This window comes from Oreochromis aureus, linkage group 9, assembly GCF_013358895.1.
Source record: "Oreochromis aureus strain Israel breed Guangdong linkage group 9, ZZ_aureus, whole genome shotgun sequence".
Taxonomy (NCBI): domain Eukaryota; kingdom Metazoa; phylum Chordata; class Actinopteri; order Cichliformes; family Cichlidae; genus Oreochromis; species Oreochromis aureus.
In genome coordinates, this window is record NC_052950.1 from 17,090,008 (window position 1) to 17,117,572 (window position 27,565).

The 27,565-nt window shown below is 40.4% G+C and overlaps 1 protein-coding gene across 10 annotated transcripts in view; it reads left to right on the plus strand.

Moving 5' to 3' along the window:
- Window positions 1–686: 686 nt before the first annotated feature.
- The window catches only part of ncoa2 (nuclear receptor coactivator 2), a 56,945-nt gene continuing 30,066 nt past the window's right edge, over window positions 687–27,565 (plus strand). For 2 of the 10 annotated variants that reach the window (XM_031750061.2, XM_031750063.2), the window contains exons 1-3: window positions 981–1,221; window positions 16,739–16,821; window positions 26,761–26,868. In XM_031750061.2, the coding sequence (XP_031605921.2) occupies window positions 26,780–26,868 (89 nt within the window). In that variant the 5' untranslated portion in view covers window positions 981–1,221; window positions 16,739–16,821; window positions 26,761–26,779. The other 8 variants (XM_031750065.2, XM_031750066.2, XM_039617356.1 and 5 more) reach the window with 7 other exon arrangements.

Here is a 27,565-nt window from a genome sequence, read left to right on the forward strand (position 1 = left end):
TGTGTAACATTCACATTCCGATGAATGTGAGTGGAGCAGCCAGGGTTCAAACCACCAACCTTGCAGTCGGTACATGATCTGCTCTGACCTCCCGAGCCACAGCAGCCCTCTATATGTTAACTTGATTTGCAACATAAGAATGAAAAATTTTGCAAAAGGTCACACAAGGTAAAAATTCTAAGGTTGTAATTTTCAATTTCCATGTATTTCAAATAGGGTTAAAGGTCTCCGAGGGATTTCCATTCTAAGCCTAATTTTTCAGCTTTGCACCACTAGGAGATGATGTTGTACAACTTTTAAATCTAAAGAAAACGCCTGCTTGCTCATTTGATCCATAGATAGTTGACCAGACAGTAAATCAAGGTAGCCAGATAAGCTGGAAACGCCTTGTCATATTTCTTAGGTTTTTAAAGCCCCTTTAGTATTTTTAAAGGTCCCTTTCGTTAAATAGCCACCAAAGTGGAATAGTGTGGCGAAAAATCATGGCCTTGCTGTACATTTCCCTCATGTATTTATTGTATCTGACGAGTCTAATAGCAATTTTTAAACTAGGGTTAACCAGGACAGAACGAAATTGCACTTTTAGTGCTGTGGTTGAAGAGAAACCCTACTACACTGCTTTCACCAGGCGTTTTATTCAAGGCACAGCGCTTACACACATCATTTATAGGCACACATAAATCTTTATGACCTTACATTTACACACATCTTGATGAGCCATATCACCAGAGCTCTGGGGATATTTTCTAAATATATACATAAAAATGCACTTGTTCCCTGTGTGAACCTGGAGTTGGGGAGTTGCTCGATCCGCGCATAAAAGTACAACACATTTTTTAAATATTATTGACACTGACGTGGCACAGTGGCGCGTCAAAGTAACTGCTTGTCAGATAAAATGTTGCCAAATCCGACGCCGATCAATCAAACTGCAAGTGGCCGGGTCATCGTGACAGGTAAATCGCCGTAGGACTGCTCACGAGTCCCCCGGTCGTAACCGAGCTCATAGCGCTGTGGAGCCCCCGTGATGTGGTGTGGCGTGTGTGTGGGGGGAGGATAGGATCGCTACCAGCCAGATAAACACTCGGCATTGGTTTGCAGAGCAGGAGTAACATGGCGGCACAGTTAGCCAGCAGAAATGTTGTTTCACTATCGCGAAGGTCAGAGCTGCTTCGGATAAGCGGAATTTAACAGCGAGGACACGGCCAAAAGTGTTAAATCGTAAGTAGCCACACGCGTTTGTGCTCCTTGTCGAGACGCGGCTTGGTGTTTTTGTTTTGTTTTTTTTTTTCAATGTTTTTTTTGTGTGTGTGTGAAATCCGCTGAGCAGGAGCGAGAGGTTCTTCAAATCTCGGTTGTGTCTTGTCTGTCTGGCACAGGCTCTCGCTTCGGCGTTAGCTTAAATTAGCAAGCGCTAGCTGCTTGGCTAAGCTCGCCGCCTGTATCGGTGGTGTTTTCTGCAGCAAACTTAATTAGACGACACGGGCAAAAAGCGAGCCTTGCAGCGGGGAGTTACTGCAGCGTACGCGCTCCGCTTTTTATTCGGCGGTGGCCGCATGTGAAATGGGCAAAAAGTGAAAATGCGAAGTGCACAATACTTTCATGTGTCATTGTGTGCGTGTGTCTGTTTTTTTTTTTTTTTTTCTTGTGCTGAGTGAGCGAGAGACCGTGCCTACAACACCGGACGAAGTTCGCCAGGGTAAGCAGGAGCCCAGTTAGCATGCTAACGATGTAGCCGCACAGGCTGGAGTCCCTTTTTTTTATGTTTTCCTTCTTTTCTTTTTTTTTGAACGTTGTTGTCAGAAAACGTGAGTCAGGACAGTTCCCATCACCATGTGTTTGAGCGGGCTGTTGTTGTTTGTTGTTGTACTATCCAAGCCTCATTACTACTTGACACATTAGGTAAGTTGGCGTCCCCCCCCCTCTCTCTAGGGAGCATAGACCACTTTGTTTTGTTGTTGCTGGTTTTCATTTCTGCTTCTTTTTCTGAGCTAATGTTTCTCCTGTGTTCGACGCTACTACTCGTGGAGTTGGTTATAGCAGTCGGGATGAGCGCTTTGTCACTGAAATTAGCAGTTTGAGTCAAAGTGTCAAAGTTGCCCATGGACTCATGGTCACATGACACGAGCACAGATTGTGGCCACTACACTTGAGGTTGGGAGAGGATAAATCTGGAGGGTTTTTTTTTTTTTTTTGTAGTGTATTGTGGCTTTGCTTTAAAAGAGTAAAATTGCCATGGACTCACACATGCACCAGCTGGCATGTTGGTGGAGGTAGGACCTTAAACTGGAATATAGTTTTAGGCATTAATGCAGTGTGTGTGTGGGGTGGGGGGGGGTCTCCTTGTGTGTTGCATTGTTGTGCGTGTGTTAAAGCAGTGCAGCACTCTCCTTTTTAAGGGCCTCTCTTGCATGACTGATTCTGGACTATACAGACAAGACAGCTTGTGCCATTTCAATGTCTGTCAACTGTGCTCTCAGTAATGCTGCAGGAGCGCATCCCGTGGAACCAGTTGAGCAGTTTCTGTTGCATCCCTCTCCCCACCTGATAGTGCACGGGGCTTGTCACATCACCGATACGAGATTTAACATGACATGCTGTCCAGCTGCAGGTTTGACTATGGCTTCACTGCTTATATGGAAATGGGATGAGATGGGATTCTGTCAGATCTCACAGTAGTCATATGCAAATTCTGGAGAAAATGTAACAAACACAAATGTGGTATGTTGGGTTTGTTTTTCTGTGTATGTGTGCTGCTGTGCATGTATGTCTGCATGGATCTTGTATTCATACATGCTGAAGTATGACCAGAGGAATATGCAAAAAAAGGTGTATTTCTTTAACTTATTGTGGGTTTTTTCAACCCCCCCTCCCCATCCATGTGTGCATGTGTTGTGTGTAAACTGTTTTGAAAGTATTCCTCTTTGCAAGCCTGAACAGCATTTAATCTCCAAGGCATAGAAGTTGTTGTCTTTGTAGTTTGCACAGAAAGAAAATTGTTCAGGTATTTCAGTGTGTGGTGGATCGAGGCAGATTAAACTGTTCGTCCTTGTGAGAAAGTAAAGATGTCCTCCTGAGCTGACCCGATTTAAATTTTCAGGCTGTATTAGATAAGGGGTGTGGATCTCTTGTATGACGTGTATGTGACAGCCCACTACTGGTTAAAAGAATGCAGTCCTATTCAGAGGCAAACCTGCTTTCCAGTGCTGTTGTTAGATGCCTGTATGCGTTTTGTTTTGTTTAAAAGAGGAGACATACTAGACTGCTGAAGAAAGGGGGGAAAAAAAGAATCTTTTTGTATAGCTTTCACTGAACAGAGTGAAAGAATGACTGCTGGGATTCACACAAGCATGTAAGCAAGTATGTGGATGTTTATACAAGGATAACTGGGTGGAAGTTTTCTCACACTCACTTGGCACTATTTGTGCGATGGGCGTTTCCTAAAAGCAGAACTCAGCCTGAGCGCATTGTAAACTGCAGCTCCAGCAACAGGTGTGTGGCACAGACGTGCCGGTCACGTCACATGATTCAGAATCAAGCCTTTCTCCTGCATACTTGCTTTCTTTTTGTTGTCTCACTCGGTGACAGACTTTTTGTATATTGCCCTTAAGGTCCTTGTGGCGTCATACCACCTATTAACCGTGTGTTCATAATTTCCTAAATCAAACCAACATGTTGCTGTGAACTTGGAAATAAGCCCCTCCTAATGTGCGTGCTGACTTTTGTCCTATTGTGAGTTGCTTTGTTGTGTCACACAAAGTGATACTGTATTAGTTTGACCTTTGTTCTGCTGCATTTGTGTTGCCAATTCTTGGCTTTTTATTTTTTATTATTCCATCATCACAGCTGGACTAATATCTAGCTCCAGTAATGGGTCTTTTTTGGATTTCAGTCACACGGCAGTTATAGAATTGCATGCAACTTGTGTGTTTAGTGATTTGTGCAGACTTTCATTCAAAATGTCATCTTTGGCTGTGAATTAATATAACTGAATTTTAGGGAATTTAATATTTGTCAGACAAAGCGGGGCATATGAAGGCAAGTTTGACAGTGGTAAAGGAATGATTGATTGATTTATTTAGATACAGGGTGTATCAAAAAGTATAATCCGATTTCAAAGTGCTTTAATTCAATAGGTGTTCACGGGTAGCGTTTGAAACGCGTACTGTTAAGAAAGAGGGGATTTGTGAGTTTCACGTGGTTGCTGGTAGGTAGCAGTGGCTGCAGTGATGCCAGATGTGCTTGGGAAAACACATGTGAAAATTGAAAGTTTTGTATGTAAAACTGTATATTTAGCCATATTTTTTTCCTTTAAACTTACTGTAAGCTTATGTGTCCGTTACTTTGAAAAATATAGTCTTTTGAAACCGGATTATTCTTTTTTGATACACATTGCATTTTATTGACCGATAAGTTACCAAGCTAAGTTTTCCATTAACCTGTAAAGAAAATCCTCCCACAGCACTGTAAACAGTTTTGTTAGACTGACCTGGAGGGGGGAAAAAGTGTAATGACGTCTGGGGTCATATTGCAATTTATAAATGCTGTCAAGACAGTAAAATAATATATAACAATAATAATGTCATGTGATTCTGTTAAGTCTGAGTCCTGTTACAGGGTCTGCCTGCCATAACTCTTATCGCTGTGGTCACATGTGGTTTGAGCTCGTTTTCGGTTTTATTTTACTTTATTTGTACAGTGTGGATAACTGTATAACACATGCGCAGGTGAATTCCTAAATCATAAGCTTCCTGTAATCTTTATCGATTGGTATTTGAAAGCACTCAGATGCTGGCAAAATTACTGCTTCGCATTTTAGGGGATGGAGGATTGTAATTCAGTATGATCAATTAAGCTAAACAATGGCATAAATTCTTAACTAAACTTTGAGAGGCATGCAGCAAAGAGAGATGTGTCAAGATGACGCTCGGATAATGTTGCCATGGGTAGTTTCACAGCTGACATCTGGCACCCTGACATGTGTTCAGACAAATGTGTTTCTAACAAGAGAGGGGAAAAGACAGCACTGGCATCAGCAGGTTCTGAATGACGCTGCATTGGACACACAGAAACTAGTTATTGGTACGTTAACGTTTATCTTAGCAAATCTGTATATTTTAGACTTGTAACCAAAGTTCTATTCAAATAACGGTCAGTTAGTAAAATGAACAGTGACTGAAGACTCGTGTCTAGGATTCGAAACCCAGTTGCAGTTGATGACTTATTGAGTTATTAATATGATCTTAATATGATCTGTTGACAGTAATCGCTTGTAAATGTTTTGGTGAGATTGTTAAGAGGTCGTTGTAAGCTGTTTTGTAGTTCGAGCTTACAGTTTGTAATTGGTTTCTTTAGTCTTCTTGGAGAGTAAACTGATGGTCACTGGAGTTGTTGGGTGCCTAAAAAAGGAAAATATGTATAACTTGGATCTCCCTCCAGGGAAAGCCTTGCTGGAGAAATTAGGCTTGTCATATGGTACCTCTGTGACCCATGAGCAATCTGATGAACAATGATAATGCTGGGTTAATTTTAACACACAACTGTTTAAATAATGACATCAGAAGCCTTTTTAACCATGTCACATTTTAGCGGTGAACAAAACTACTACTCTTGTTACTACACAGTTGCTAACATTGTTAAGTTGACTCATTTGAACCAGGCTGGAAGATGACATCCATGTGTCTGCAGCACAGTCAGCTCTGACCATCACCACAGACCTCTGACTTACTCGAGGCCTTAAATGTTTTAAAGACAACAGCTAGCACTCACAGTCGTGCAGCTTCATGTTTATGAGAATGTTGAAAAGTATCGCTGGTCCATTTAATTCAGTGTGTTTCTTTGCTTTTAACAGAGTTTACAGCGACCACTGGGGAATTATTACCTTAAAGTGGCTCTTGTTTGTAGGTTAGATGTACCAGATTTACCTATGCTGTGTTATCTATCCATCACATGCTGTGAGTGTTTTCTTGACATGGTGCACCCCTCCCCTTGGTATCTGTATGCCTTGTCTTGCTGGGCATCTCACCCTGCTGTCTCTGCGTTTGTGTTGTCATGGAAACAGCAGTGTGACAGGTCCTGGGTGGGCGTGAGGGATGAGCTGTGGGGTAATGGCCAGGTTTTTACAGCAGAGGGAGAGACGAGGGTGTAACGGCAGTGGAGAGGTATCTGAAGCAAGGCCGAGATGATTGGTGAAAAAGCTGCGAGGGCTTTGACGCGAAGAGGAGAAACGGGGGGAGTATTTATCTCCTCTCTGCTTCAAGACTGTTTTCATTGTGTTATTAAATTAACTCAAATCAATCATCTCATCTATTTGCGATGGGAGTGGATTTAGTTAATAGGATTGGTTTGGATGTTTAAAAAGAGAAACCACATTGGATGTGGTTTCTCTTTTTAGTTAAACTGCATTTGGGCTTTCTAGAAAAGTTCTGAAGATGCTTTGTCATCAAGTTTATCCAAATATGAGTAAAACTGCTGCCAGATAAGTTGATATACAGGATTTGAACTGATCCATGGGACAATTATGTTAATTTTTTTTTTTAATGGATATGTCCTTGTACTATGTCACGCGTCAGTACAGTTTGGCTAGAAGGCGAGCTACATAGCGTTGAGAGAGCTAACAACAAAGGGTCTCCAGTATGGAGGCATTAAAGGTTTACTTTGCCAACAAGTTCTCTTTGTTTGTGCTAATTTGTGTCAAAATTGCGATTTAACAGCAACCTATGGTCAAGTCTTTTGACAATGTTGCTCCTGTCAGTTTCACTCTCATTTTTTTCAGTTTATGTGCGTCCTTCCTTCCTGTGACTAATACCGGATATTAATTTCGGTTCAGTTCACTTGTATTTATATAGAGCTCATTGACAACAGATGTCAAGGTGCTTCACGAGAGAGTGAAGGAAATTCTACAGTTTGAAAATCAGACTTGTCTTACTAGCAAGTAATTAGCAACTGTAGGAAGGATGAACTCCCCTTTTTATTTTTATTTTTTATTTTCTTTAAGCAAGAAATCTTTAGGTCAGCCTCAAGAAAGGGCAGCCAATCTTACTGGTGTCAGATTGGGACTGTATTATTCAGTAACCAGAGCAAAGGTAGCTGTGCTGATATCAAGACTCTCGAAGTTGGATACTGAGGTTAGAGTTATAACTTGTGCCTTAAGCGTGCTCAGTATTTGGCATTCAGGGACACCAGTCTGTGCTAAATAATGAGTATGTCAGTTTAATGTAATATTTTGGAACTTTTAAGCTCAGTAAGTAAATGTTATTAATCTTCCTGTTAATCATAATAAGGGCGGGCCATTTCTCTGTGGCAGTTAGTTTATGAAACACCTGCATTGTTAAGGGTGTACTCCTGGCTTAAGATGGGCCTTTGGTGTAATTGTGATACATCAATATGCCGTCTGTGTTGCCTTATTTGGACAGCAGTGCATTTTCCCTTTTTTTTTTTTTTTTTTTTTTTTTTATGACCTTTACTGAAACTATTTAAAGAGATGAAATCCCATTTAGCAGATCTGTTTTAAAAAAAAAAATACTACAAATGCTGGTGATTTTCCTCTTCTGGGGGTGCTTCTGTGCAGGAGAAACCCTGCGAGATGTATAAGAATTCTTTGACATTAATGTTTTAAAAACATCAACACACAAAGATTGACTCATACCCTACTCCCATGGAGACTCCACCAGGCCTCTCGGGATGGTGATGCTCACAGACAATCCAATGATTTCAACATTCTGCGCTCCTCCACTTATGTAGGTCAGCCACAGCAAAGTGCATATTGATCTCTTAAGCTAAATGATATTGTGATGTCTACTGCTTATTGAGAAGAAGGTGCCCTCAGCCTGTTTGGCTTTACCAGAGGAGACAGCAGAGGTCACATGTCTATGTGGCTGTTCTTCTGCAGCTGTTTGCCCTTTTGTTTGTTAACCTGGTATGGCTCAGCTGTACAATACTGTAGATCTAACAATACGTAAGGTGCTCATTGTCATTTTAGAGGAGCTCCTTCCACAGTCATCGCTAGTGTAATGGAAAGATTACTTTGGTAAGCTGTTTGCTAATAAATAGACATTTATGGAGAGCTTTATGATAAAGGGTGCTTGGCGTTTTCTAATTTGATGCATGACAGGATGTAGTGAGTTGTAGATAAGGGTCTTTGAGTATGCTGTCTTAATTTGTGTGAGTGGGTGAATTGCCTTTTTCCTCTGCCACAATGTGTTTGTGGCTCTGGGTGCTAGCATGTGGTTGGCATCTTTCCCACTGCCCAGGATGGAATCCTTGGCACTGAAGGAGGGAGAGAAAACTTGGATTGAGCAAGCTGCCTGCTGGAGTTGGGTGGGTGGTCCAAAAATATGCAGTGTGAATTGGTCTTGAGAAAGCCATGCATTCACTCTTGTTCTAGGACAGAGGTAAACGGCGCACTTCCACCGCCATCACAGGCCGAGCTAGGGTGGCAGGGAATGATGTGTAGAGCAGCAGCATTTCTCACCCGCTTGTCATAAAGCCAGAGGAATGCGGGGATTCAGTTTCAGGCTTTTCATTTCTGTGCACATTGTGAGAGTCAAACTCTGACCACTGCGATTTCTCCTAACCCTCCCATCTCTCTCATCTCTCTGTCGACCTCTTTCTGCTGACTCAGCAGCGTTTCGTCAGTGACCTATAATGTGGTTTTGCGTGCTTTGTCTTTACTGCTTTCAGTGGGCCAGGGAATCTCCTTAGCCGACCTGTGTTTTCAATCTGCACTAAAGTTTAGGTATAAAGCTGTACTGTAACCAAATAACAACAGCACTTCAGCTGTTGGCCTTTTATATAAATGAGCAAATAATTAACAAGAATTTGCTAACTAATCTGCTTCGATTATGACAAGTGTAAAGTAAAAATTAAATTAAAAGATTTATTTTTTGTTGTTGTTGAATGTAGAAGAGAGCTTGTGATGAGACCAAACAGCAGATGGGTTTGAGCATAGTCAAAAAAAATGGTCTGACTGCTCAAATTATTCAGCTGTCAATGTAAATCTACTAAACACGGAAGGAGATAGAAGTAGAAACAAAGCAACACGTAAAGAGTTTTTCCTCTGTGATGTTTCACTTATGAGTGTTTTTTTTTTTTTTGTTAAACACAAAACCATCTTTTTTTCTAGATGTTAAGTTTAACAGGCTCACATCATTCAAATACTGACGGCAAGGCCGACAGCCTTAGAGACGTAAACTTAAGTCTTTGTTCAAAGTGCTGAAAGTATGCTTGCATACCTTCATGCAAAAGTGTGGCTCTGACATTTGCTTTTGATTTTGGTTAACAGTGGAGTTTTACCACCTAAGATACAGACGAGAACAATTTTAGGCTAAAGAGAGGCAACCTGCTCATAGGATAAATGCCTGGTTTGGGTTAGTTGTTTGGTAACCTTAACCCATCCAATTCCTACGTCAAAAAACTAAGATGCAGTTAATGCCCACGCACAAATCCTTAAAGGTCTTATAGTGGCCTTAAGCTAGAACCTGGTTTTGTTTTTGCAAATTTTATAACATTTGAGTGTTTTTCTTAAGTGCCTGTTTTCATAAAAATCTGTAGTCCGGATTTAAGCAAGAAAATAGTAATTGAAATTCACATGTGCAAGCATTCGAATGCTTAATAACTTAATAAAATGTTTTCTTTCCTGTCAAAACTGTCAGATATTTGTTGCTGGTGTTTGTATGTGAGTGTGCATGTGTTTGTTTGCATGTTAACGTGCTACCATTCATGCCTGAACTCTAGAGATTTGTGGTTTTGGCACCTGAAGATGTGGGCTGTCAAAACAAAACTCCCTCCCATCTCATCTGGCAGTGGAGTTCAAAACAAAGGCCCTCGCTGGAGAGGAGATTACACAGGAGAGGCTGAGCACTGATGCTACGTTGACGCTTCTGCTGTGGAAGCCAACTGACAGTATCTTAATTTAACAACTCTTCTAGTGGGGAGAGCTTTCTTTGGTATTAAAAGCAGTGCTGACAGGAAATGATTTCGTATCCTCATAAACTGAATATTTAAATAATATATCACTAGTGTTTGGAAAGTTGCCTGGCACTTCAACTCCTTTTTTTTCTGATTCCATTTTTTAAATCAAAAATGTACTTATTTTCTTAAATAAATAACCAAAAAAAGTAACCAACAGAGACAAAAAAGAAAAGCGAAAGCTCCTCCAGTTTCACTCATGGCAGTCCATAAAAAAGTCTTTCTTCAGAGATAAAAAGGCAATTATAGTAAACAAAATTCTAAAAGAAATAAAAATCAATTAAAGAAGAACTACATAACCCGTGACAAACAGCTACTCTTGCTGTTCTCTGCTTGATTTAAACTTTCCTAAACGTTTGGAGTCTACAATAATTTCCAAATGCTTTTATCTGTTAGTTTATGTGTTATTCTTTCAGGTACAAGCTGGGCATCATTTGTCTAGTGCACAATAGCCATCTGCACTAAAGGTATAACAGCCATTATGCACTGGATAAATACGCACTAATAAAGACTGAAAAATATTGTTGGGTCTAGTTAAAATTCTTTTGAAGTCACAGAATAAAACATTTTGGAATGAGGTCAAACGCAGTAAAACTGTATGTAGACATCATGAAGAAGACCTGCTGAAGTTCAAACTGAGCATCAGAATGGAGGGGGAGGGTGCTTAAGTGACTTTGAACGTGGCATGGTTGGTGTTGCCAGATGGGCTCCTCTGAGTATTTCAGAAACTGCTGATCTACTGGTATTTTCCCCACACAACCATCTCTAGGGTTTACAGCGAATGGTCTAAAAAGAGAAAATATCCAGTGAGCGGCAATTCTCTGGGTTAAAATGCCTCTTTGATGCCAAAGGTCAGTGGTGAATGGTCTGACTGCTTCAAGGTGATAGCAAGGCAACAGTAACTCAACAACCACTGGTTACATGCAACCAAGATTTGCAGAAGAGCACCTCTGAACACACAAGTTGAACTGCAGTGGCAGAAGATCGCACCAGGTGACACTCCTGCCAGCTTGGAACAGGAAATTGAACCTACTAAAACTTCTAAGCTATTTTCATTTATAATCTTTTCAATTTAGATTTAATTTATACTTCAGTTCTTCAGAAAACATGACACCAGAGTGATCCAGATCTTCAGTCTTTTCAAGCCATTTAGAGCCTAACATCTCAATAAGGAATATATAACCCTCAGCAATCACAAGACAAGTTTAAGGAACATAAACAAACCCTGGCTTTTCTATTTGAAAAGTATGAATTACTGTTGTGTTGGATGATTGTGGGTTTTTTTTTTTTTTTTTTTTTTTTTTTTTTTTTTTTTTTTTTGGCAAATTATGAAACCAGGAAGTGAAACTGTTGAGATCAAGAATCTTTTGTATGGGTTTTTCCCCGCCACCTGGACACTAAGTTAGTGCATGACACTTACACAAGTATGAGGATAACCATGCTTGCATTTGAAACCAGGACCTTCTTGCTGTGAGGCAGTGGCGCTACCAACTCAGCTACTACTGACTACTTCCTGTTAGTGATTTCCACTGAGATAGTCGGTGTGTGCTTTACCAAGTGTAGGTCAAATAGGTTAGGGTCTACTTGACCTGGCATATACAAGTGTTTCAGCGGGATACTGTAAATGGAAGGAATGGTAAGAGAGGAAGAGAAGGGTGCTTTGCGTAGGTCTTTGGTCTGTCTTGTCCAATTACATGTTCCACTATCAGAGCAGCAGTTGTCTTAATCAGGTAATGCTGAGGTTTAAAGTCATCCCCCTAAACATGCTTCACAGATGATTACCGTGCTCACGCTTACAGTGTAGCGTGAAGCAGAAGACGGCATTTGGAACAGTTTTCCTATCCTTGCTATTGTCACAGAACTAAAAGCTGAAGCACGTTTATTTAAGTCTTTTGCAGATTCATCAGTCTTTGTGTGTGTTTGCAGTGACTGTTAGCCTGTCACATTGTCTCAGTCTTTGGCTGAGAAAGTGACATAGTTGTGTCAGCTGATCTCCTCTCCCCTCCTCCCCTCTGCACTAACATGGTGCCTTATCCTGATTCTGCTTCCACTGTACAGCTTCAGGCGCCATGGGAACTAATTCCTTACAAACTGTGACAACCAATAAAAGATGGCAGACCCACCCCCACACACACGCAGATATGCAGTCGATATACAGAGAAGTCACAAGACAAGTTCCAGATCATCCTAAAATTTGATACAATTGGCCACAGATTGCTCTTTCTGCTCACACCCTTTCTCAACCTCGTGTTCCCATGGCTCTTTTAGTTACACACACATATATCCATGTGCTTCCTCTTGTCACTGTGACTCACCTTTTACGTCACACGTTATCAGTTTCATTATGGTCGTTATACATTTGCGTTTACTGCCACTGAGGTCACAGTTGAAGGTGCTAGCTGTTGCTATTTGAGCAACATATGTAAGGGCACCAAATACAGGGCTTCATCTGCACCAGTCTTTTGAATTATTAATGAACATATCTCTGTATATGCTGATCTCACTGATCACTGGATTAAAAATCACTGAATTTTTAGTCAAATAGTTTAGATAGCAGGTTCTTTCCTTCTCTCCCTTTTTGTGCTTGCTGCTTGTATTCTTTGTAGCAGTAAATGCAAATCTGTACAAGTTGTTCTGAGTGATTATCGTCATCTTACGATGACATATTTATTTCCTGATAAGAATGGTATGCAATGGTGACAATGTCCCACTTCATAAGATATGAGGGGGACTCGGTGTTTAAATAAGTATGTGAATAATGTGAATGCTGTTTGTTTGCATTCGTAGTCACTAGATCTCAACCCAACACCTCAGGCTGATTTTATTTAGCTAGCACTCGCCATCAGCGTCATCATCACCACTACTCAAGAGCGTAGGAAATCTCAGTTTGGCAAAATGCTGTTCAACTGATTGTGATGGTGATTTCCTACACCTTGCAGTTTCTCCTTTGTGTGCCCTTTTTACCACAACATCTTGACCATATCTTGACTTCACAATGGCTTAAAGGGCTTAAAGGCCAGGTATTCCCATGAGGATAGGCATCAACCATTTTTTATTTTTATTTTATTTTTTTTAAATTAAATTGATGACCATTAGTGCCCCATTCAGAAGGCACATAGCTGTAGCTCCATTGGTGGTTAGCCCTTGTGTGACCTGGCTCTTATGGTCATGAACTATCTACCCTTTGTCCAATGAAAACCTGATTAGCTGGCTTTTTAGCATTGTTTAGCCCAGCCTCAATGACAAAGTCTCTGACTCAAAATGAACACCTCACCAACCTCTCGAAGCAGTAAGGGATTGCAACTACTAAGTTTTGGCTTTAGATAACAGCATCAACCAGAGCAAAAATGTTACCCGTCAAAATTGCTTTGGTGTGAGGTACCCAGTTTTGGCTTTAGAAATTTCTGCCCTCTGTTGAGTATAATGGAACTTGATGGCTCTTGCCTTGTGGTACTCAGTGTGCCAAAAAAATATATTTGTCACTTAACAGCAATGTCTTTCCAGGAATCATGACCTGGTTCCTACAAACTAAGGCTATGAACTAAGGCTTGTCTGGGGTCTGATATATCTCAAAGTACAATAGTTTTCAAACTGTGCAATGTTCTGTAGTCTGTCTTGCTGTTAAGGTTCAACAATACAATATTATCATGATACTTATGATACTTTTTTTGCTGAAAAAAGCATTATGGTCACTAAAACCTGTTATAAATGTTACCATAAGACAGAGTCAGACTGCTGTCAGTCTGCAATTAAATGGGATCAAGTTGGCAATTACATGCAATCTGTTTCTGATAGTACAGAAATTAACTGTGACAAGTTGTCGATAATCACATATCGGTTGCTGTGTGCATAGACAGAAATTCACATTTGTGCTTAACGCCCTTCCTGTTCTACCTGGTGACCAACTAACTCAAATCTAAATCTATAAATTAGAGAGGAATTGTGTGCAGAAAAGTTGCGTCCTATCAGGCAACCTGTGCAATCGCCTTGCGGTCACAACTGGTCGTGAGTGTGTGACAGCCTTTGGGCAACCTAGTTACCACAATAGTAACTGGTTTCAGTTGTGGTAAAATGTTAAAAAAAAAATTCAATACAATCACTAGCAACCAGTTTGTATTTTATTTTATTTATTTCTTTGTGAAAGACGCAAGAAAGTTACTGTCCTATTTTTACTCATGTCGGCACCATTAGTTTGCTCGACCAATATTATCTCAGGGATGTGGTGTGTGAGATGAACCCTCGCTAGAGTATTGATATCTGTTGTCCCTATATTGATACAACATCTATTTATTTTATTCCTGCTCTCTTCATTTTTCTGCCGTAATGATTTCCCAACTGTAGGACTAATAAAGGGAATCTTATCTCGTCTTATCTTATCTTGTCAATTAGCACCGCACTTATCTACATGGGTAATGAGCACTACAAGCCAAATGTAAAGTACACCATAACTGGCTCCTTAAAAATGCTGATTAGGTCTTGAATAGCATATCTGAAGAGCCTGTGGCAGAGTATGCATCACAGCAGAGCAAACTAATGCCAGGATATAACACAGCGGTAACATGCTGCCTGTCTAGTAAGTCCCTCTTCCAGTGTGTACTCCCAACTCCCAACTTCACTAACTAAAAATGTAGTGGGTGTGATGCTAGTCCCTGATTTGGTGAGATCCACATAACAGCATCAGCTCTCCATCTGATGTGGTTTCTGATGAGAGTGGATCTTTAGCAAATCTTTAGTGGATCTTTAGGTGTCATATCAGAGAGTGGAGTGCAAGTCACACACACACAGTTGATTCCACCTTATAGCTGTGTAAACCTGGAAGTAAACGCTATTGTTAAAATAGTAGTTCATAGTTCACTCATAGCTTCTGTTCACAAACGATTTTCTTTCACTTTGATTCAGCTGGGATTTTGTTTTCAGAATCATAATACTTTATTGATCCCTAGGGGAAATTATGTTTTCTCATGTTAAGGATAATAGGGGGTTTTGCTGCATATAATGAAACTGTCTTTTATCAGTTAACTGTTTAATTGGCTGAAGTCCTGTTTAAGGGGAACCTGAACTTCTGACCTCATGATCTTTGACCTCTTTCTAAACGCCAACAGATGGTTGGACTGAGACCATACAGAGCGCAGTGACAGGTTTCGAGGTTTGTGTGACCAGCACTGTTAGTGAGTCTGCAACTTTGTGACTTGTAGTACTGAGGTTTTGTGGCCTTTTTATTAGTGTGTGTGTGTAATCGTGCAGGGTGAAAAAAAAAATGCACGAAACAAATTATTACTGGATAAATGTTAGTACATAACTCAGTTAATGTTGCAGCCTAAGCACAGTGGTAGCTTGGCTTGACAGTGTTGTATGGGGTGTTTTTTCTTTCTTTTTTTTTTTTTTTTTTTTTTTTTGCAATTACAACATGAAGGTTCCATGGATCTAAAGGGACACCGACTTTTTCTTAGTGGCAGCTCTGCTCAGTTTTAATTACATGATATATGTATGCTTGTGTCTTGCATATTTCTGCTATGACTCTTGATCCTAGTCTGTGATGACACCGGTAATGTCACCACCGGGTTCCCTATGTCACAGGAACTATTAATATTGTTAGATGAGATTGGAGAGATGCTACCTGCCAGTTAAAGTGACGTAATGGGAAGGATGCTTCAGCATTACTCGTAACCCACCCTTTTTTCCCCCCCTGTGGTGCATCATAACAATAACTCCTCATGATCCAAACAATAGATCTGTGAGATCCATTTTATTTTTGATTATAGCATCTGACATGTATTGATCCAGTTGAGCATGTACAGAATATTATTGTTAAAGCAACTCTATTGTGTTTTCACACTCAGCCCGCAGATCAAGGGTTTGTTGTGAGTGCGCATGCGACCGCATTAGTGAAAATTCCTCCAGAGGATGAAAACTAAAAGCCCTCCAGGAAAGAGGAAATGAAAGGTGGAGCTGATAAATACAGTAATACAGACATTTTTCTTAAAATGAAATTGACTGTAGCACTTTTTTCCAGACATGTGAGCTAATTCGTGCAGATTGACAGTAATTGTTAATTTATTTTTGTCTTTAAAGTATTCGGTAACCCTTCTCTGACTCCTCTTAGATGCCAGGTATTGAAGTGTGTCGTGTGCAGCAGTTGAGAAAGCCGAATATCACCTTTCCACATGGCTTCTAGCCGTGCAGTTGTGCAGCGTTCACGAGAGGAATCAGTTTACTCTTATGTCAGCACATGACATCACGTGAGTGAATTCCTTCAGCTGACTCACTTGGCACCTTCATGAAGAACGACGGCTGCGTGAGGCTACTGAAGCCTTTCATTGACTCCCAGTGTAGCCAAATAACTTGGCAGAGTCCTTTTTAAAGTTACCATTGCATTTTATAATTACCCAAGTGGGAATATCATTTAAAATTGAAACCTTTTTTTTTTTCTGGATCTAATTAATTGTATGCCATGATTAAAAAGGTGCTCACTGTCTTCCACGATGTAATAGGCTTCGCAATCCCCAAGGATATGATAAGACTGCAGACGACTAACTTGCAGTTTCACACTAACTTAATGTAAACTGTTAATGCTACAGTTGCAAGAAAAAAAGGCCAGGCTTTCTGCTTCGTGATACGTCTTTACTTTACAACATGCAGATGTTGCATTATTGTCTTAGAACATGTTCTAATATACCACAGTTACAGATTGTATTTATTTTTGTCCTGAGTTGTGCTGATTCACACTGTGGACTGTGGAGCCCAATTCTGCTGTTATTTCTTTCATCAGGGAGAAGTGGATGATGCATAAAGGTTTCCTAGCATTAACGTCTTGCAGCAATGGCCTGAGGGACTCTCTGGACTGAAGCCAAGGTGAGAAGCAAAGCCAAAGCCAATTCTTGTTTTACGCAACTCTGCTGTGTAACATGGCAAATAAGCACTCCTCTCCAAACACAGAAAGACCAAATGTACTGATGATGCAAGGCTCGAACCTTTTTTTTTTTCTTTCTTTTTTAAAAAAAAATCCTAAATAAGTTATAGGGGGGGAAGTTTAGATTCGTCTTAAAGCTTGTCTGAAAACAATCTTGCATGTGTTCTTCAGCACCTTGTTCATGCGTTCTATTATCTCCAGCTTCTTAGGTGAGTTTTGTAGTTTTAAGAGAAGAGCGGCTACACAGTGAAGATTTTGCTTACAGGTTAGAGCTCTCTTTGGAGGGATCAGTCTGCCTGATGCAAATATTACTGGGAGATGGAGGCCTTCTTAACCCTCTCCCCTGATTTCACCACAGCTCTTGCCTGACCCCTTTCTTTGTGTTTAAACAGTGTCCAGATTCAGCTGTTCTTGCAGATGAGAGACCTGTTTTAATTTGTCCCGTTGGTCTGCAGTGTTCATCCATTTTGTGTTTGGGGGGGGAGAAGGTTTTACTCTTGGAACCAGTACTACGACTACTACTACTGCTGCAAGTTTCTGTTATTTTAAAGGTTACATTTCACTACTGCTGATTGTTGTTTGTTCACTGTTTTAATTTTACATTTCAGTTAGGGCTGCCTGATTATTGTTGTAAAATTGCGATCTCACTGTTTTATTTCCAGATGACAACGTTTCTCAATTCTAGGCAAAAAATTTTCTCATTATAAAATAGTTTGCATAAAGATGGCATGATTTGCATAAGATGGCATGATTTTGGTTGCTGTTGCTAAAACTGGATTTTCTTCTTCATGTGCTAAGTTTTGTTGTATTTTTGATGCAGCCTGCACTTGTTTAACTTTGTCTGTGTCGATTCAATGTGCTGCCACGTGCTGATCCACAGTGGCACAGTGAATGTTAAAAAAAAAAAAAAGAGTGGTATGGAGTTCTTAGCACCGCACAACACAGTTGCAAGATTAAGTTTGAACTGTTTGGAGTGCTCTGTTTTGTTCTCATCTACATCCAAGTCATAGTTTTAGACACACAATCAGACTAAACTATTAACATGAAACTCTATCTTTAGTAACAAAGACACTCCTTTCCTGCAGATACTTATTGCACAATTATGAGGAGGAATTTTAGACTGTTCCTGTTCCTTTTATACTCGAGTATTTGAGTGTTTTGTTTTTGTTGTTGTTGTTGGTTGTTTGTTTGTTTGTTTGTTTGGGGTTTTGTTTTTTGTTTTTTTTATTGAATAGACCTTTCTGTCTATCCAAAGCATCTTATTTCAGTTAAGGTCAGTACTCTTCAATTTGGCCTGAAAAACCAGAATTTTATTGTTTTTAAACTTGTTCCACTCCTATGACGAGGATGACTACAATGATTTGTAGACATTCTTAGTGTCTTTTTTACTTCATGAATGCCAAAGTAATTAGAAATGCTTTTCTAACCTTTCCTTAATTTTATGCCACTTCCTCTGACATCATTTGAAAATTCTGAGTGGTTGGTGGGAATTATGCCTCAATCTTAAGATATGACATAAAAAATGGCTTTATCTATAGGGAGGGGAACCTTCTGCAAGTCACACTTTCAGTAGCATCTCCTTGATTGGAACACCTGACTCTTGGGGGATTCATTAAAACAGAGATTTACTCACTTTCAGGACTTTCGTCAGTGCATTTCTACAGTTGTGGTTTAGATGAAGATCAGGCTACATTTTTATTGACCTTTGTGGAAACTGTGGTAATTCCTCTATTTACTTGCAGCTGTATATTGCAGTACTAATCAAGCAATTGATACTTCAAAGATCAGCTCATAGTTTCCCTACATTTCACCTTCTTCCATAATCTGATTTCTGTAGTGATATCTGAATCTCCTTTCTGGCATTGCTGTCAGCCACAGATGAATTGTTGACTGGATTGTTGTGGGGAGTCGCTTACTTATACCAGTTAATCAATTTCGCCATCCCTCGATAGCTGACACTTCACTTCACCTATCCGACCAATCTTGTGTGTTTCTCGGACAGCCAGAGGCCAGCACTCTGTGCTTATTATACCGACAGACCTCTGCTTCGCATCCTGCGACATCCTGAAGTGACTGCCAGCGTTAAAGATTGATGAGCGTGATCAGCTTTCAGTAAATGGGGACCGGGCTCTTGGTTGCACTCGGGCACTTTAGAGCCATTACCTTGCAGTGATTCTAGAGTGGACAAATGCTTGAGTGGGACTTGGTAGCAGGCAAATATCATACCTCTCTGTTGATTTAATCAGCAGTGGTCTGTTTGTGTGTTTGTGTCTAACTTTTTGGACACATGTAATTTGAATAAAGAATTTACTTTGTTTACTGGCTAACCCGGATAACAATGGTTGTTTAAATGTCATGGTAAGCGTGTAGGTGGGTAAGTGATTATGTTTTTGAGGAGAGAACTGAAAGTTAACCTTAGTTGCGAATTTGAACCACTCATTTGAACCACTAAACACAAGCCATTACACTCTGCAAACCTTCTCTTAAATGAAAAAAAAAGAAAAGCCAAAACAAAACGTGCTCTGTAGCTGTCCCCTCTGTTCATTTACTGACTCTGAATTCTTGTAATCACAGTTCACCATTGATTCCTCTACATGGAATATGTCTACAGGGAAATACCCATCACTCAAGCGCCTTTGTCATATTGCTCCGAAACACTAAATCAGTCACCACATACATCCCTACATCTCTTTTTGCCTCTTTCTCAACCCAAGCCTAATATCACAACATCTGGTTTAAGGTAATAGCAGCTGTCAGCAAGGCCAGAGTTCACTTCAGACCCCACCCCACTGGGTATTCTGCTGATATTTATATTGTTTTTAAAAACGTGTTTGTCTTTAATACCATCTTACATGATTCCGTCATGTTTCTGTGTGCTTTGGCGCTCTCTGCACATCTTTTCACCCATCGCAAATATCGAGAGCATAAAATGAGAAGCCACGAGTTCTGTGTGCCCCTCCCCTTTCACTATTTCCCCTTCAGTTTGTGGGAAATAAATGGACCATGTTGCAGCGCTCCAGAAGCAGTCTTTATTGGTGCACTCTTGCTCTCCGTTTCTCTCTCGGGGGGCCTGTTGAACCAAGGAGCCAACTGAGGAGAGATTACACACCAGCGAGACAATGTTCAGTGCCCCACAGAGGCTTTGCACTTTCTGGAAGGGCTCTCATTATTATAGTGCAGGAGACTTCAAACGATTCCCCAGTAGCTTTTGATGCAGTTTGATGCATAGTCATGCCCAGCTCTCTCTGAGCTCCAGAATCACTGGGTGTGTCTCTATAATCAAAGCCCTGCTAACCCACATGATTACAGGAATGGCACACTGGCACATGCCCTCTCCTCTTGGCAATCAGACACAGTCTCCCCCTCCCCCCTACGTTGCATCCCTTTCCCCCATCATTATAGTATGACTAGAATGGGTGATTCAGTGTTTTTTAAAGGCCCCCTTTGGTGACACGCATTAAGCCTGGTTATATGAGCTGTATGCTGTTGAGAGTATTACAAACCCATTTAAGGTAGCAGAAACAGTTGCATTGTTAACGGTTTGGAAATACAGCTGAAAACATCAGGGTAGGGCTGGGCGATATGGCCCAAAATTCATATCTCGATATTCTTTAGTTGGATGGCGATATATGATTTTTGTTATTTATTTATTTTTTTAAGCCACAAATTAAGAACAAAAAGAGAGTTCTTAGTCAAAGCTGTGTCCCAAATCTCACACAGGCACTTTTATTATCATACAGCGTAGATCTACATGAAAAAATTAATAAATTATCAGCATTTATTAAATAATAATGCTCCATAAATAAAATAAAACAATGTTGTTTTTGTGCATAACAAAAAGCTCACAATTGTGCAGTCAAAATGTAAACTAAAATACGCTGACCATAATAACAAAGACAGATTTCGCAGCTGCTCTGTTCCAAGTTCTACTGCATGACTGACAGCCTTGAGTTTGGAATCCGCTTCGTAACCAAGTCTCTTAACAGGTGCCATTTGTGGTCCTTATACACACACAATATGGTAATATTACGTTGAAGCACAGTAGGTATTAACGCGGTTAGCTCATTAACGCGTTGACGCCGTCCAGCCCCACGCACGGGGCGATCCCCGCTGACTCGTTAACGGAGATTTGCCACGTTAATGCAGTTACGGCGTTAACGTCATTTTAACAAGATTAACGCTGACTGCACTAAAATCGTAATCTCCAAATTTTTTCTTTTTACCTCAATGATAGCTGCCGTGTCCATCTTGTCGTTGCCTGCAGGTGAAGCAATGGGGGAGGGGGAGTTGTGTTCAGTGAAGGAGGGAGGCGAGGCAGAGTATCGATAGAAACGATATTGTCACGTGTCATATCTCGTATAAAAATATATCGATATATTTAAAAACTCGATATATCACCCAGCCCTACATCAGGGTGTCGTAAATGTTTACAAAATCCTATCTGAATTAAAATGCTCTTTCCCAGCCTCTTTGTGTGCATAAATGAAAGTTCAAAAAATGTCTCATATATTATCCCATAATGGTGGAGATGCTGCACATTAATCTATCCATCTTACCATTTCCCAGCTGAATAGCTGCAGAGCAAATTCCTCTGGTTCTGTGTATTCTTTAAGTGAAGTGTTTTGTATTGTGCCATTCTCTCCTCACAGATGCAGATACATTCTATTTTGTGCTTTGTGCTCATTGCCATCTAATAGTGTATGTCATGTAAAGGTTGAAGCAGCTGAGTTTGATCAGAGGAAAGATGGTTGCCTCAAGCAGCAAAGGCAACCTTAGCAGCAGCCCCTCGTTGTCTCTTCAGTCCATCCTCGCCAGACTGGTTGGCTCCAGCTCCGTTGTGGGGAGTCTGCACTTGGGTGACACCTAAGATATAAGCAATGACACTCACCTATTAGCACCCCCCTCAAGTGCACAGAGTACTTTCAAAGTCAATTGATTTCTCCAGCTTTTTGCTTGCATTTGTTTTTTGGTTTGTTTTTATTTACACTTTGGTGTTTTAAGACGCTCCAAAGCATTACATATTTGCATTTCTGTCTAAGTTCTGACAAAATCAATCATTCTGATTAAAACGGATCGGATACTTTTATTCGAAAGTCATTAATGTTGTGTTGCTATGGTAGTGTTGTGGCTGTTACGGAGGTTTAATTACCTGGCCTTTAATTCAGCCGTGTGAATCAGTCACACCGATGCGCTAAAGATGTAAAACTGTAATGAAGTGTCAATTTGGGGCAGTGGGTAAGTGTTTACTGCACTTACATGAGCTGAGACCTAACAGCTTTCAAGTTGTGGAAAATCTGCATGGAAACGTGTGTTAGAGGACCTCAGTGACCACAGGATAATTTCCAAGCGCATTATTATGCAGGCATTATAGTTTCCATGTCCAGTGTGTGATGGCCCGCTTGTGTACGAGTGACGTTTTGTAATCAGATGGTACATGCAAGGCTGCGTGCAGGCGACCACACGCCTGCCAGAGTGTTTGTGAAAGACACTAGACCACAACACGTGCAGCAACTACTGCATGTGCCCTTGAGGAGGAAAAAAGTGTAGAACAGGAATGGCTGCATTTTCATGGTATATGGAATTGTACTTTCCCATTGATTTTTCTCCTCTCGCTCTCCTCCCAGCCCGCTACAGCCAGCCGTAAAGTATGTAAAAGACATCCCCCTTTTAAACAAATTGATTCCAGATAGCCTCTTACAGTCTGGCTAATGTTTGTCATGGTTGCATGGTCTTCCTCGTGATATAAAAAACAAACAAACAAAAGTGACTTGCTTTCTACCATAGTTACTACTACACTCCCCATGATGCAGTATTGTTTGGCCTGTTTGAAAACTGTTATAGTTACTCACATTGAGAAAAGTGAAAGAAATTATACATGAAGTGTATAATGAAAAATCGGTATAAAAGGTTGTTTAATCCAGTGTATACTGATATGTTAAAGAGGATTTCATAATCTAATTTTGATTATGATTCATGCCTTATAGTTGACAAATGTCAAGAACGACAACAAAAAAAGCATAAAATGACATTATATAGCAAAGCATTTTTTTATTTTTAAGATGTAGATTATGTCTTATTGTTATGAACCATTATAAAGTGCTATAGGTACATAAACTACAAATAGATGGCTTTAACCCATTGGTAGGTGGCCACTAGGCAACATAATGACATCATAATTAGATGTGGAAATCACCAGAAAGCCCCAGTGTACGATATTATTCCAGTTTTTAATATTTTGTCATACGCTGAGTATTGTAATAACATTGTGATTTAGCACCTTTTTTAGAAATGTTTTTCCCTGTAAAATGCTTGTCAAGCATACAATAGCAGAACTAAAACCTGCCATAAATGTTAACGTAACATGGAGTCGGTCTGCTTTCAATCTGCAACTGAATGGGGTCAAGTTGGCAATTACATGCAACTTGGAACTGTATCTGATAATACAGTAATTAACTGTGATAAACCATCAAAAACACATATCAGTTGCTGTCTACATACAGGAATTCACATTTAATTATTACATTTGTGCTCATCAGCCTTTCCATTCTATAGGAATATGACCAGTATACAGCCAGCAACCAGTTGAGTCTACATTTATAAATCAGTATTATTTGCAAACCTGCGGCCATCTCTGAGTGCAGTGGCGGTCAGTCCAAGTCATGCCTTTGCAGAAAGATTGACTCCTACCAGGCAACCTGTGCAATCGTTGCCTCGCGATTGCAAATTTAGTCAACACATCTCGATGAGCCCTCTTGTTGCTACTATTCCTATACCATTTTAATTTATTTAATGAAATCTCAATATTTGTTCTCTGTGTGTTGTCACAGTATTGCCATGTAAAATACCACAAGACTATTCTGTATTTTATTTATTGATTTTTCACTACGATCATAATATACAATATAGTTAAAAGCATGTACATGTGTGCTAATTTGATTGTGCAACTCCTAATTGCGTAGGAAGAGTTCATGGAGAGACCAAAATTTAGTGCATGTGCACACTTCTGTTTTCAATTTCACTTTCTTACTCCAGTGGACATGTGGTATGACCAGCTGAGGTACTATCCGTCAGTTCTGTAGCTCTTTTGGCTTGTGAAGAATATTTGTTTAGAAGTGGCCCGGCTCTCTTTTATTGTGACTGTGCGAATCTTGGCAAACCCTGCTTGGTATTACACAGATGTCACACTGTGTATGACTAACATAAGGTAGCTTGTAATGACTGATGGACCATATGTCTAAACTTACAGCACTAATGAACTAAATGAGCTGACAGCTTGATGAACTGAACATTTGATAGATGCCTTCCAGAATATGCCAATCACTCCCCTACATAATGAGGTTACTCTCTTATGCGGTCATTAATCTGTGTTGAGTCTCATCAGCCCTGTTATTGCAGAGTTTAACATAGCCTGCATTAAAATATAATTTAGTCCAATTAAATTGTTTTGAATTGCACTTCTCCCCTCGTGCTACTACCTAGTCTGCTACAAGCAAAATGCAAGTATGGTGTTAAATTATTTATTTATTTATTTATTAATTTATTTTATTTTATTTTTTTAATTGAATAAAGCATATGCATATGGGAAGTCGGTAAGGATCACGGCAGAGTCGTGAGGCATGGCCATCCCTGCATTTGGAACTATAACTGTGATGTTCTGTGTTACCTCTGAGATCTCTGTCATCATAATTGTGTACATCACTTCAAGTCTGGGGGATGGGAATAAGAATTTATCGTGCCACAGACACACTTGGGGAGCATGCCACCATTCGCTTCCTTCACACCTACTGTGTCCAAGAACATTTAAGCTTTGAGGAGCTCTTCCCGAGGGGGCGATGTTGATAATTAAGTCAAATCTTAGCTCCCGTATAGTAAGTACTAACACCAGTGCCCAGCTGTTTATAGCTGCCCTGGGATCCAGCGCATTCTCCAGGATTAGAAATCCTTTCCTAGTTTGCCCATGTGGAGATCAGAGCCCTCCCCCAGCAACAAAAATGGCCTACCAGCCTGCTTGCCAGGCTGTCTGGCTGTCTGTATTGGTGTCATTGAGACGTGCCTTCTACTTCCAGTCTCTCTTATTTGTCTCAACGTACAATGACCCATCATTACTGCCATGTCAAGGAGACGGAAGCAACCAATCATATCTGGCCTCGCGGGACTGGTGGAGCCAATCAGGTCTAGAATTCCCATGGTAACTTGTGCCTGAAAGCCAGGGCACAACCAATCGGAGCAGAGAGTGCCACTTAGCTATTAGGGTTTAATTGCCTGTTTCCGTTGTCATTAATAAAAGTTGTAACCTCTCCTTTTAGAGACTGTTATATGTTCAGTGAACAGCACAGTGCCTCGGCATGAAAGCACCCTAATGGTATTTGAAAGAGCGTAACACAAGGGCACATGCACAGTGACGTTTGTGTATCATGCTCTGTTCATTCACTGTACAGGCCAACAACAGTGCTCAAGTCGCTTGTCAACAGAATGTCTTTTACCCTTCAGATTCTCCTCTGTCTCTCTGGCCAATCACGACTGCTTCATCCATTTGTGCACAGACCCTACCATTAGCTTAAAGTAGGTCATTTCAGGCCAGGAGGGAGCCAGACTCAAGTTTGCATGGTCACTTTCTCTCTTTTTAGTTTAGCCTGCTTCTGACGAGCTTTTCCTTTCCACTCTGCTCTACATTGTGTTGTTCTCTGCTCTGTTCTTCCTTATGTAATGGCTGAGCAGTAAAGCGGCGTGTGTGTGTATGTCATAGCCGTTTCCATGGTTAGTGGCTGAGAGTGTAGAACAACACAGCATGCCCCAATCTTGGGCACTGTAGTGAGGAAAGACTTTTCCATTTTCTTAATCCAGGTTTGTCTGTTTGTTAGTCTTAATTGCCTTTAACCTCCCCTCCCTCCCTCTGTCAAACTCCGAAAGCAGAAAAAGTTGTAGCTAATCATGTTGCATGAGCCAACGCAATGTTGTTTTTTTTTATACATTTTTTTTTTTTTATAAAGAAGGATATCCTTTTATATTGAAACCCAAATCCATTAGGCACCATCAGATGTTCAGATCAGGTGGTAATTAATAAGACATTACTCTGATCAATAATTGATTGTCTTTCATTTAGTGGCAGCCTATGGTTGCTTTCAGGGTTGGAGTAAAAACAGCATTCAAAACATGTTGGCATGTAGGATTTGAGACAAATTCAGCAAAGTCTCTGAAAGCTCTGGGCTCGCTTTAAATTATGGACACGGCACATTCATACTATAACTTTATGGCATTCGATTTCAACCCAAGATAGCAACTGAAACAGCCCTCAGCTTCCTTGTCAGTTCTGATAACACAAAACGGTCACAACATGATTTCTTACTCACTAAAATCTTACAGTCTGTCCCATAAGTTCAGAGAGAACAGACAAGATATGATTCCTGCATTTAAATTTTAAGCGACTCTTACAAACTAATGTGAAGCATTCTCAGAGGCACTTAAACAAAGAACACATGTTGTCATTGTAAACCCACTCTGCTCTTAATGTGCGCCGGCTTTGCTTTGGTTTTGTGTAACAAATGGGTTTTTCTTGGTACATGGTTGAGCGTGCAGTCTGGTGCTGTGGGCAAGGTGCTGTGTTCTCATTTCAGTCTCTCTAGGGAGAGCTCCACCATCAGAGAGAAATGATTGAATCTCTTTCTCTGCTCCATTTTCACTCATTTCTCCTGGAGTGGATCTGCCTGTGCCCCCAGCACATTGTAGAGTGTGCGTGTGTTGTATGCAGATTCCGATGTTGGCATGTATACAGGCCAGCATGGGTGTTCTTCACATTATATAGCTGCCTAAGCTTGTAGTGCTGAAGCATTTCTTTCAAATGTAAAACCCCTTTTTTGTGCCTCTTTGTGTTCTTTTTCCAGACGCTGATATGCATTGAGGATGAGCGGAGTCGGCGAAAACTCATCTGACCCTGCCAGGGCAGAGTCACGGAAACGCAAAGAATGTTCTGCTGAACTTCTTGGACCCAGGTATTTGGTCCCTTTAAGAGTTATGTTTTTGACATTTCTGCGAGTTTTTGCTGTGTACAGTTAAATGTAATGTGGGGCAAAGTAGTTATCATGCACTAAAGGTCAGATCCAGTTTTAGTCGGTCCACACAAATGAGTAACGACTTTGCAAAGTTGTCCGGTCCACAATCTCCTGCACACATTTTTCTTTAACCTATTGTAACATAAATGGAGTACACCTGATTTATTAGCAGGCTGATAATATCGACCTATATTAGCTATTTGCCAATCTATCGGTATCTGCATTTATAACCGTTAATAAAGGAAAAGACGAGAGAAACACCCTTGCCGATTGACGTTGAATAGTTTGTGGACCAGAGGGCACTCTCCCAGTCACAAACACAACCACCCGCTGACTGAGCAGAATCTGGCAAATCAGAACGTAAACAATAAATAAATAACTATATAGATCCAATGTAGGGGAAATATTTGTTTCATGTGTACGAAAGAAAAAAATATTGGGTGACATATTGAAATAAAGACTTTTTAAGTCGGCAAGAATCTTAAAAATCTTATATTTAATCGGGCTCTAAATGTAATCTTGGCTTACCCTCGTGCCATGTTAGCAGCGTGAAAGCTCCTAGAAGGAGGAATTGACACTAGTGTTGACTCTCCTCGATGCTGCAGTAGATATATTGCACTGTCAGTGTGCTGTCATT